The 13,519-nt window shown below is 35.3% G+C and overlaps 1 protein-coding gene across 1 annotated transcript; it reads right to left on the bottom strand.

Annotated features, from left to right (window-relative positions):
- Nucleotides 1–5,866: 5,866 nt before the first annotated feature.
- Nucleotides 5,867–6,472, bottom strand: LOC131008274 (uncharacterized). The gene has a single exon (XM_057935161.1). The coding sequence runs from the start codon at nucleotides 6,470–6,472 to the stop codon at nucleotides 5,867–5,869; it is 606 nt and encodes a 201-aa protein (XP_057791144.1).
- Nucleotides 6,473–13,519: the final 7,047 nt, after the last annotated feature.

Below are 13,519 nucleotides of genomic sequence, written 5' to 3' on the forward strand. Positions count from 1 at the left end.
TATTTTTTGAAGAAAAAAGGAAGAAATATTGAAAGAGAAATATTGGAAGAGTGAAAGAGAAGAATTGTTGTTGTGTGAATGAAGAAGGAGTTTAGGGGTATTTATAGATAGGAAATTTAAAAGAGAGAGAGAGAGAGAGAGAGAGAGAGAGAGAGAAAATCGGACATAGCCGTTAAACTTCAAAATTCGATTTTTTATTTTATTAAGGCGCGTGTACAACACGCGCCAAAGCCAACCACCATCGAGTAGTACTCGACCGCTCGAGTAGGAGGCCTTTGCATCAGCCTACTTGATCTCCACCTTACTCGAGTAGGTGGGATTGGGTAGACCGATGCAGATGCTCTAATGATCGAATCATCGAATAGACAATTCAATTATTTCACTTTAATTGTCTTTTTCTAACCGAACAACATTACAAGCTAAGCCGCCCATGTTTAATTGGGTGTTTTTGAAGATTGAAAAGTAATTCAATTAATTAAATTCGTTACTTGTTGTTTAGTTTGGGTAATGAGTTAAATATTATCCTTATTTGAGGATAATCCAACCACCCAATTTGTTACCCCTCAAAATAGAGGGGAAACAAAAGAAAGAGAATTTTTTATTAGTGATTCATTTCCATTGTTAAACCAAACACTCAATCATTTTATCTCTTTACTTGATTTCATTCCCTTTCCATTCCTTTACTTATACCAAACGAGCACAAAATATGTTATTTCAAAAATAAATAAATAAATAAAACTGAAAATAGAAATAACATAATAAAAGTTAGCGAAGAAGAAGAGCATTAGCCTTAGTGAGCGTTGATCATTGAGTAACGGAAAAAATCCGTTATCTATGAGCGTTTTTCTAATAGTGACTGTTACATATTATAAGGGTGCATTCACTTTGATGAATGAGAAAATGAATGATACAAAAATTTATGCCTTTAAATGCCTTCCCCCCTCCCCCCACATTTTACACAAAAGAGAAATTCATCATTTTTTCTTTTTTATTTTCACTTCAAGAAGGAATAATATTATCCCCTATGAAGAAAAAATTATGAACTTCTCTTTTGTGTTAAATGTGGAAAAAAAAGGGAAACATTTAAAGACATAAATTTTTGTTATCTCTAATTTTCTCACCCATCAAAGTGAATGCACCCTAAAGGTATTGAAAAATGTGTTAGTGTGTTAGTTTAACGGCAGATGATTAATATCCAAGAACTGAGATATTAAATTTGAATTTATCGTCATGTGATTTTTAAATTTTTTTATTCGTAATTTATTTGAATTTATCGTCGTGTGATCTTTAAATTTCTTTATTCGTAATTTATTCAAAAAGAAAAGTAATCAAAAATGAAATAATTAATGATGGATTTGCCGTTAATAATTAGCATCAATATTTTAATATAGTGTAATATAATATGCTTATTACTACATATTAGTTTAAATATTATTATATTATTCTATATATGTCAGCAATCATATGATTAAAGTCACGTAGATATATTAATTTTTTTTGGTGCTAAAATTATCAATTTCACACAGGTAGACTGGATTTGTCTGGACTATCGAACTTTTAGCATATATACATTCAAATATAATTCAGATACAAACATATTTATATAGGGTTTATTGACGCTAAAGTATTTTGGTTTTGTAGATAAATTTTGAAATATGTGAATAAATATATGAACTTAAATATTATTGTGATTTTTTATAATTTGAATTTCCGCTCAAATAAAATCAGACTTGGAATCCAGTAGCATATTAAAAAAAAATTATTTAAAAAAAACACCCAAAGAGTGAGGGATTAGGCAGACCCCCAATCAGTAAATAACATCAACTAATATCTCATGCATGACGCTGCCCAAAAGTGACAACACTTATCAGAATCAAAATGAAAAATATATAAATCAAACTGACAAATGAAATACATGACCGTAGCCGACTACAATCAGAAGATAACTGAGACACTAACAAAATAGAAGCTAACCAAATCAAACTAACTATCATCATGAAATTTGAACCTAAAGTTAGAATAGCCAAGCTGGTCCATGCTAACTAGCGATAAAATATAACGGGGAGACAATCGAAAGTAGTCAAAGCCGAAACTTGATGTCCTCTCCTCGCTATAAAATCAGCATGCCGATTCCATTCGCCCTGAATGTGAGTGAAACGATCAGTAACATATTTAATTTTGCATGATGTAACTTCAAGTGACACAACTCTAAATAAATTGGAATTTATTTTTAAAATGCATAAAAGATTGAAATTTAAAATCCACCTCATTTTCCCTTATGAAAATGCATAAAAAAATTGGTTTTTATTTTTTTTAACAAATCCACCTCGTTTCTATCTCTCTTCTCCTTCTCTTTCTTTTTGGAAGTACTCTCATTTTCTGTTCTCCTCAGATTAAACTAACAACTTTAATTTCTACAAATATAATAATTGTGTGCTTCTTGTTGCAAAATGATAAGATGAGAGAATTTGAATTTTTACGGAACGTTTGATTTAGCACGTGGATGAAATAAATAAGATCAATAGAATTGAAGAGTAATTAAATAATCTATTTAATTTTAGGTGATTAATATAATCACTCAATTGCATGATTAAAGTGCATGTTTAGTTATTTATCAATCATGTAAATAAAAATTTGATTAAATTGAATTATTTTATCAATGATACCTTATCACACAAACCAACGCCTCCTTAATATTATGGTGATGATTGTTCTAGTTGAAAATTTGTGTAAATTATTCTCACCAACGCTGATGAGGAGATCAACCTCAAGAACTCGTTGATGCTGCAACTAGAGGCCCGTCAGCGACAATAAGCGCAAGTGGAACCCCCCGAAAAGGATTCCACTTACCGGATCCAACCCAAGAAAAATTGGTCCGATTAAGGACTTGTGCTGCGCTAAGTGAAGTTGAGCTAAAGTCAGCATTTTACGTCGCCGACTTCGGTGATCTGTTACGAGGAGTTCACTTCTTTAGACGACCTTGGTGTTGTAATCAAGATGTGGGGGAGAGGAGGGGATGAAAAAGGAATTGAATTGGAATTAACAATTGTTTTAAATATATATAACAAACAAAATAATGTAATTTTAATTGAAATTGTGCCACCTCAAAGTTATGCCAGATTCAATTTGAGCGAAATTATAAATTGTGGATAAATCATAACAACATTAAAACCTCGTATATATTACTAAAGTTGCAAATAAAACTTTAATCAAAGCAAAAGAAAAAAAAAAGATAAATTAAAAGGGTTAAAGTTAAGAAAGGACCTTCTCTTTAGGGGTTTAATTGATTAAAAAGAAGTTTAAGTGCAGATCTGATTTGGTGTAAATAGACCAGGCACCTGAATGTGCCTTTTCCTCGTAATAAGCGATTTTTTGGCAGCGCAATGGCACTATCAAATCCGCATACACATATTTGTCTCACAAAAAAAATATATATATTTGCATATACATATATTGATAAAAAAAAATTCCACATACTTTTATTTGTAATAGAGTAATTTGTAATTTAATACTCGATGTTTGAGATTATGCAATTTAGCCCTAATTTTTTAAACTTGCCAATAAGAAACCCACCTTAATATTCTTACCATTTTGCCACCTTAATATTCTTTATAGTTTAGATTTATATACGATATCAAAGTTGAGATTTAAACCTTTATTTAAGGCTGAAATTCAAAATTGACATAAAGTATTTTGTTTGAAATGTCCTACTTCCCCCGTCTCACAAAAATATGAACAATTGTAAATGACACGAATTTTAAGAAATATTGTACTCCATTAGATAAAAGTATATTGTGAGTGAAAAATGGATCCCATTTTATGAAAAGTGGAGATGAAAAGTTAAAAAATTATGATGGGATAGTGTACCAAAATAAAAATGTTCATATTTTTTAGAGACGATCAAAAAGTAACAAAATATTTATGTTTTTGTGAGACAGAAAAAGTATTATATTATCGATTTTATTTATTGGAGGTCCAATAGTTAAGTAATTGAGTCGCGAGGGGCATGTCAAAGCTAAGGCTCTGCTTTCGAACTAATTATAATTATAATTTCGATTGTTTGATAATGAAATTGACAACACAAAATAACAATTCAAATAATAACATTATAAAGCCTTCCATCATCTTTAATTTTGACAAAATCTTTACTTCACTCTCGAGCAAAAGATTAGGTATGTCTAAATTACAAAAAGAATATAAAAATTACTCCCTTTATTCATGAAAATTATGTCACTTTGGTCTTATTTGGCGTTCATTAAGGATGGTGTGTTTACTTTTTATCCCACTAAATAAAATGATTGTTTGGTTTGAATGAGTAATATATTATCCATTCCTCATAAGGTGATATAAAATTATACCATCCTCCCTTAAGTATAAAATTATCAATTTTCCAAATGAAAAAATGTTGTTAAAAAATTTATACCATCTGCTCAAATTTTTTATCACGTCAAAGCAAACGAGGTATAAGGTTGCAAATGAAGCTTTCCCTTCTTTATACCTCAAGCAAACACACTATAAAAGTATGGACGATGAAGTGCAGTCTATTGGTATGACACTTCTCCTTTGGCTAATAGGTCGGGGATTCGAGTCACCTAGAGGGTTAGAGTGTGAGTGTGTTTTTCCTTTTTTTGGGTAATAATAATTAAAAAAAAACACCATAAAAGTATAACATTTTCCTTTTCAGGATATGACCTTATACTATATCTTTATAATTCCATTTTACATACATCACTTAGAGCATCTGAAGCGCAGGCTCTAGCGCAGGGCTCGATCCCTGCTGCTAGAGCTTGCCTGCCGCCCCCCGCCCTCCTCTCCTTGACTTGACTTGATGCTGACCATTAAACTAGAGCTGAGCACGATGGTGTTAATATGGGGCGCGTGTTTACACGTGTCCATATTTAAAAAACAAAATCGTGGAAAATTGTGCAGAAATTCAAAATTTATTATTATTATTATTATTATTATTATTATTATTATTATTATTATTATTATTATTATTATTATTATCAAACAAACGGTTATTTCACATTTTTTTTCATTCCTACCTATATTAAATACACCTATTCATACTCTATTTCCTATGTCAAACACTTATTTCTTTTCCAATTGTAACTTATTTGAATTCAAGTAATTTGGTTGTAATTATTGTATTTGATTTTAATTAATGTAATGTAATAATTTTAATTTTAATGAAAATGTTGGATTTGCAAATTGAATAGTTAAAATAGAATAAAGTGAATGAGAAAATTAAAGTCCTTTCTTGAGCCATATTACAATATTTAATTAATTTCTCTCTCTTCCACATCATCAATATTCATCCCAACCCAACCACTCTATTTTTATTGGTTTATCAATGACCACCCAACCACCCAACCATATAATTATTTTGTTATTATTTTTAATCGTAATAATTTTAGTAATATTAAATAAAAATATTACAACAAAAAATAAAAATGAAAAAAATAACATACTATTAATAAAAATTTAAAATACGACAAACTAAAAATAGAAATTACAATAACCCAAACTCGAAATAGAAAAAAAAATAATACTACATACTAGCATTTAATTATCATTGCCAAACTTTTGCCATATGTGCTCGATCAAGTCATGTAATAGAGAGTTGTGAGCTTCTCTATTGCGAAGTTGGGATCTAGTTGTCATATAGCTCGCTAGGCTTGCAATCCTATTTGTAGAATATACGAAATCATTAGTTTCCTCTCCATCTTCACTTGGACGAGTATTCTGGCTTAGTTGATCTTCGATGAGTTCTGTAGGATCGTGATAGTTAAGGTAAGTGCTTCTTTCATCTTCCACTATCATATTATGCATGATGATGCAAGCAATCATTATTTTTCCCATAATATCACGATCCCAAATAAGTCATAGCCGCTTGATAAAAGCAAAACGCGCTTGTAAAACTCCAAAATGCTCGCTCAACATCTTTTCGGGCAGCCTCTTGATGTTGGGCAAACAACTGGTGCTTTCGAAGTTGTGGAGCAGGAATAGATTTGGTAAATGCCGCCCATTGAGGATATATACCATCAGTGAGATAATATCCTATATTTCTTTCGCGGCCATTAACGATATAATTGACCTTAGGTGCTCGACCTTCCAAGATATCATCAAAAATAGGCGATCGATCAAGTACATTGATATCATGTCTTGAACCTGGGGTTCCAAAAAATGCATGCCAGATCCATAGGTCTTGTGATGCAACTGCTTCCAGAATAATTGTTGGCGTACCGCTTCGTCCTGCATATTGCCATGCCCATGCCGTAGGGCCATTTTTCCATTCCCAATGCATACAATCAATACTACCCATCATGCCTGGGAACCCTCGCCGTTCTCCGATATGAAGAAGAGCTGCTATATCTTCTTCAGTGGGCTTTCGGAGGTACTCAGCTCCGAAATTGGAAATGACACTTTCAACAAATTTGATAACTGATTTACGAATGACTTGGGCGTTCATTTGTAAGTATTAGTCATGCAAATCGGCTGAAGTGCCATATGCCAACACCCTTATGGTTGTAGTACATTTTTGAATTGGAGACATACCAAGACAGCTAGTTGCATCAGGGTGTTGTTGAAAATATCTATCGGTGGCGACGAGCTAGTTCATTATACGTTCGAACAAAGGCTTTCGCATGCGAAACCTTGTTCGAAAATATTTTGGGGAATAGATTGGATCTTCTGAAAAGTACTGCTCGACCACACCTTCATGACCTATCTCACGTCTTCTTTCAATATACCGTCTCCTTGCTCTGAAGGCATGATTGGTAGGTTGTACAGATAGACTTGCGGCATGGACGACCACATTCTCAATTATATATATGCGATCAAGTTGGTGATTATGTTCGGCAACGCTTTATTCCCATGCTTCATCATCGCTAGAATTTGAAGCACCAATATTAGAACTGGAGGCCATTTTTTGAAGAGGAGTTTTTTCTATCTAGAGTATAGAAGAGATAATTGTTTTGAGATTTGAAAGAATACATGGATAAATATATAAGTAAGAGCATGATAAGTGTCACATGCTATCTTTTTGGAACTATCGTGACAATAATTCAGAAATCACATGGGTGGTGCCACCGAAAATCAATGCTTTTGAAACTATCATGACAATAATTTAGAAATCACATGGGTGGTGCCACCGAAAGTTAATGCTTTTTGAACTATCATGACAAAAATTCAAAAATCACATGGGTGGTGCCATCGAAAGTTAATGCTTTTGGAACTATCGTGACAAAAATTCAGAAATCACATGGGTGGTGCCACCGAAAGTAAAGGCTTTTGGAAATGTCATTGAAATTACTCAAAATGAAATTACATTGAAATTGCACAAACTGAAATTACATTGAAATTGCACAAACTGAAATTATAGAAAATGAAATTACACTGAAATTACATAAATCAACCATACAACAATAATTTAAATAACACAATAATTAAAAACAAGCATCATAAGTTCGATTACATTCCATAAAGTTCTGCCATTAGCCGACGTTTGAGAGTTTCCTCTTCTGGAGATAACTGGGGTTTTTTCATCAACGTATTCAACGTAGATGTTTTCATTTCTTTTTCACGTGTGATCCTCATTTCACGTAGTTCATCATTGAAAGCATCTGAAACTATCGAAGATTGTGATTTTGTTTGTTTTCCTTTTTTTTGCCTTACCTTTAGCTTTATCCCTACCAATAGGATGCTGAAATTTCGAAGCATCACTACCTGGAGTTTCTGGAGTGGAGTCGGTTGGAGGATTCGCATCTTCATCTGTCCTTGATTTTTTTGAGCTGTTGCGACTTTCGTCAACACTGTCTTCGTCGTCTGGGTGAGAATGTCGTACGTAACCAGTACTTTCCAATTTCAGTTCCCAGTTCGGACAGTTGCTCATAACTTTTTCAAACACCTCATGGTGAGTAAACTTAGTTTTACCATAAATTATTTGAGCTGCTTTCTCGATATCCTCTTTGGACTGACCACTCGTTCGTCGCTCATATGCTTTTTCGTATGCAGCAACCCACAAAGTTACATTTTTGTTGAGGCATTTGAAACGTTGCCTCAATGATTCCAAGGTCCTTGGACCTCTAATTTCTGGATTATCTGCTCGACTTTGCTCATACATACCTGCAACACTTTTCCAAAATGACTTACTATTTCGGTTTCTGCCAACAATTGGATTGTTACTGATAAAGCACCAAGCAGACATTAGTGATATATCTTCTATATCAGTCCAACTTTGCGCATTGTAGGAAGGGTTTCCTAAATTTTTTTCAGAGGTTTGGTGATATTCAGAAATAGGATAATCAGTTGGATTAATCGAGAATTCTGAATTCATAGCATAATCAAACTCTGAAAATTCATTGGAGCTTGGAATATCAGCAAGATTTGGATAATAGTCTTGGGAGAGGTTGAAATTTTGAGAGTTAAAGAAGGAATAGAGAAACAAATAATAGCAAGAGTGGTCTCTATTGAAATTGCCTCGATCCATTGAAAAATAGAGAAACAAATAATAGAAGTTATAAGTAAAGAGGATAAATGGGAGAATTTGAAGGTGTATTGAAATATAGCAAGAGTGGTCTCTATTTATAGAGAATGAAAAAATATAAATTTTGGTATTTTTTTTTATTTTTGTTTATATTTTATAGGGTTAAAGTACAGATTAGCCCCTAAAGTGGACACCACTATAGCGTTGGGCTCCCCAGACTCGACCGAGGCCCAAATAACTCCCCATAGCCCGTAGAAATACTACACTTAAGCCCACACCTCAAATGGCCCGTTAACGCCGTTTTCTTCGATTTTTAATTTTTTTTTGCGTGGGCCCACCTAATGTTTACGCGGGTTACTCTAACAAGAACATGAATACGAAGAGTCTTCTTCCATTTTTCAAACCTACAATCTTCAGACTTCCTCTTGGTGCTCCGACGATTTGTTCGTTCGATTTCTTCAAATTAGTGGAGTGCTCCGGCGACGAAGATAATCAAATTGGTCAAATATGTAAGTATTGCTTAAACTTGAGTGTTGTGAACAGTGTTTTCAGAGCATGCAAACCGTTGCAAATCATGTATTGAATGTTTACTTTGTGTTATTGTCGTGTTTTGGTTGTGCAGAAAGATGCCTGGTTCGAAAGTGAATTTTATTTTCAATTACTGGGGTTATTGGAAGAAAGATGATAAAACTGGTAAATTGTTATATGATGGATGGATTTCGGAGGAAATCGAAGATACTTTGGAAAATATGACTTTGGACAGAATTGTGAATGTATTCGAATCTTGCCTAAAATCTAAACCTAGGGCTATGTATGCGCTTTATGAGGATCGTTCTATAGAAGATGGCCTAGTACTTCTTAGGAATGATATGCATTGTGCAAAAGTGATAGAATACTTTGAAGTTATTGGTCAAACAGAAATACTATTTTTTGTTGACGCTGAGTCTGATCCTATGCCTAGTATTACACCACTTGAGTTATTTACTGATGATGAAATTGAGCGCATGAATGAAGCTAATGATGGGGTACGAGCAGAGGGTTTTCAGGTTGAGATTGGGGATGATGCTACTGTTACTAAATCAGGGTTAGAGAGAAAGGGTTCTGCTACTGAAATTGAGGCAGGGGAAGGGGTACAGAGAGAGGGTACTGCTACTGAAATTGAGGCAGGGGAAGGGGTAGAGAGAGAGGGTATTCCTACTGACTGGGGGGCAGGGGAAGGGGTAGAGAGAGAGGGTATTCCTACTGACTGGGGGGTAGGGGAAGGGGTAGAGAGGGAGGCTATTCCTTCTGAATTTGGGGCAGGGGAAGAGGGAGACATAGAAGCTATTCCTACTGACTTTGGGGAAGGGGAAGAGGGAGAGGGCGTAGAGAATGTTCAGGCAGAGGGCAATGAGGGAGAAGAGGATGACTCTAGTGTTTATAGTGATAATGGTGATGACAGTGATGGTGAAGAAATGAAAATAGGGCAGTTTTTTGCTAGTATTGAGGAAGGAGAAGAAGGTAGGTTTGAGTTGGGTCAGACCTTTGCCCCTGCAAAGGAGTGTAGGGAAGCAATCAATGCTTATGGTGTTAGGTTTGGATACAAAATTAAGTTTGTAAAAAATGAACCTACTAAGATTAGAGTTGTATGCATGAATGAGGCAGAGTGCCCATTTCTTATGCATGTCTCCAAGGATGGAGATGTCTCCGGTCTAATGGTTAAGACTTTTGTTCCTGACCATAGTTGTTGCAAACAGAGGGAAGTGCCTAGTGCCACTCAATCATATTTGGCTAAATACTTCAAGGAAGCAGTCTATAGGAATCCCAGATTCATAGCCAAAGACATGCAAGGGCATGTGAAGGATCATCTCAAACTACATGTCAGTTTAGCTAAATGTAAGAGGGCTAAGAAGGATATCAAAACTAAGTTGGAGGGTAGTTACAAAGAAGAGTTTAATAGACTTGTTAGGTATATTGAGAAGGTCAAAGAGTGTATGCCTGGAAGTAGAGTGGAGCTACAACTATCCACTGAACACTTAGAGAATAGAAGAAGAGTCTTCAAAAGACTCTTTGTTATGCTAGAACCATGCAAACTGAATTGGTTAGGAGGGTGTAGGCACATCATTTCAGTCGATGGCTGCCACCTTAAAGGAGTTACAGTTGGATGCCTTTTAACTGCTGTTGGGAAAGATGGAAACGATAGCATTGTTCCTATTGCATGGGCAGTAGTGAACAAAGAAAACAAGAACAATTGGAGATAGTTTTTGGGTTTGTTGAAGCAAGAACTGAAATTAGATGATGGAGGTGATGTAACCATCATGTCAGACATGCAAAAGGTATGATATTACTTTACTTTGTTCATTTAACTGTTAATTATGTTTCTTCAATACAGTTTTTAACTTATTTGGTGCTTTAGGGATTGATGGAAGCTGTAAAAGAGGTTACTCCAGAAGCTGAGCACCGATGGTGTGCAAGGCATATCTATGCCAACTAGAGCAAAAAGTGGAGGGGTGAGGAACTCAAAAAGAGGTTCTGGATTGCAGCATGGAGTTCATTCCACCAGGAGTACAAGCTCAACTTGGCCAAGATCAGTGCCATCAACAAGAAGACAGCCCAAGATCTTCTGCAATACCCCCCTGAAAACTGGTGCAGAGCCTTCCAAACACCAAGGTGCTCAACTTACATGGTAGATAATAATATCTCCGAGTCTTTTAATGCGAGTATATCTGATGCAAGACACAAACCAATCATTTCTATGCTTGAGGATATTAAGATGATAGTGATGAATAGGATTAATGATAAGAGGTGTTGGGTTGGTGGTTGGAAATCTGATTGGTGTCCCAATGCTTTGAAATTGTTTGAAGTAAATAAACAAGCCTCTGTTGACTGTAATGTTTTATGGAATTGGGATAATGCTTATGAGGTCAGTCAGGCAGATGACAAACACATTGTGTTTGTTGATACAAGACAGTGTACATGCAGAGCATGGGACCTACATGGAATTCACTGTGCTCATGCAATAGCTGCATTTTACTCATCCAAGATGGATCCCTGTCAGTCATGAGCAAATGGTATGATAAGGAGACATACCAGAAATGCTATCAACATGCAATACAACCCATTCCAGGTGTGAAATTTTGGAATGTGGATTGGAAGGATGCCATTGAACCTCCACCTATTAAGAAGAAAGTGGGGAGGCCGAAGAAAAATAGAGTTAGAGCTCCAACAGAGCCAAAATTGAAGCACAAACTTTCAAGAGTAGGAAAGGTGCAACACTGCAGCCTCTGTGGAAGTAAAACCCACAAGAAGGACAGATGCTCTAAAAGGCCATCAAAGATTCAAAGGTGAGTATTTCAGTTTATATGCACATGTTTTTTTTTCCATAAAAACTGACTTGTTGTATTTTTCCATGTAGTTGGTTCAAGAGTTACAAGCGTCCACGTCCTCCAATCAAAGAAAGAAGAGTACAAGAGGAGCTTCACATGCTGGACTAGGGTTGTATACCAATGTTGAGACTGGAAAGCAGGTCCTCAATGTAAGTGCTCAACATTTATGATACTCTAATATTCAATTTGGCATGCAATAAGCTATAAATCTGATCTGCTATTGTTTTCATTACACAGCCCGGGGGATCTTCATCTATTGTGATAAATGAAGGTACACAAAAGGAGAGTGATCCAAACACAAGATTCCCAATACCAAACGAGGCAAGCATAAGAAAAGAAAAGATGAAGAGAGGACCAAACACAACTGGAGGGCCTTCAAAAGTGAAGAAAGATGCAGCTAAACCATTTAAGGCACCTAGAGGAAAGAATGTCATTTCAACTGTTGAATCTACAACAACTTGTTGAAATGACATTTAGCAGTGTGTAGTTGGGCAGTAGTTAAGGGATTTCTATGATTTTTGGAATCTGAACTTGTTTTCTTCTTGCAACAACTTTTGTTTTTTAAATTACACAGATTTGGATTGTGGATGAATGAGTTGGTTTGGAATTAATGCTATTGGTTTCATTACACAGATTGTGGTGTTTGGAAATTCTGCATTTTGTGTAGTTCTCTTATACTTGCACAAGTATAACTCCTGCTATTTCATAACAGTATAACACCTATTCCAAAACCACAAAAAATATGTGAATCAAACTCATCTCTTTCATTCATTGATTCAAAAACAAAATACAAAAGTAATGAAGGACTAACAATTGAAAAAACACAATTTTCTTCATGATTGAACAACATAGCCTATCATCAACCAAGATAGTATCAAAACCATCACAACAATAAAATTTTTCCTTCTAACTCTCCTGCTTTCTTCCTTCAAGCCTTCGATTACATTCCAAAGATCACCAATTTCATTTTCCACATCCATAAGGGGGGCCGAACTTTGATGGATAATTAGGAGCTTCACATTTTCAATCTTCAACTCGTTTATAACTTCTCTAGCCCTCTCACACATTGGCTCGTCATACCATTGGAAAAAACCACAGCTTTTCGTCTACAAAAGAAATAACAAATTGTGAAAATTATAAACTTTCATGAGGGCCATGGGAAAATAAACTAAGTAGTGACATACCTTCCAATTTCTACAACCATAGAACCTTCTCCCTGGGTTGTCGTCTGTCCATGAGGTCATTCTCGGAGCCTTAAGCCGCTTGCCTTCAAACTCGCAACGACACCACACATAATTACTCCCATGCTCAGACTCCAAATGTCGTCAACCGCGCGACGAGGTTGACCCAAATCCGAAGTTCAAACTCATGTTCTTACCTCGAATTGTGATATCCACGAGAAACCCTAAGATAATTTCAACAAATTTCTTCTGCTTCACTCAATTCATCACACATGAGTTCGCTATTTAAGGTTCATGCTATTTGAACCCTAATTCCCAATTAAAGAACCGTTGGAAGCCGTTGCACGTGGGCCCACGCAAAAAAAAAAAAAATCAAAGAAAACGGCGTTAACGGGCCGTTTGAGGCGTGGGCTTAAGTGTAGTATTTCTACGGGCTATGGTGAGTTATTTGGGCCTCGGTCGAGTCTGGGGAGCCCAACGCTATA

This window comes from Salvia miltiorrhiza, chromosome 2 (assembly GCF_028751815.1).
Source record: "Salvia miltiorrhiza cultivar Shanhuang (shh) chromosome 2, IMPLAD_Smil_shh, whole genome shotgun sequence".
NCBI lineage: Eukaryota > Viridiplantae > Streptophyta > Magnoliopsida > Lamiales > Lamiaceae > Salvia > Salvia miltiorrhiza.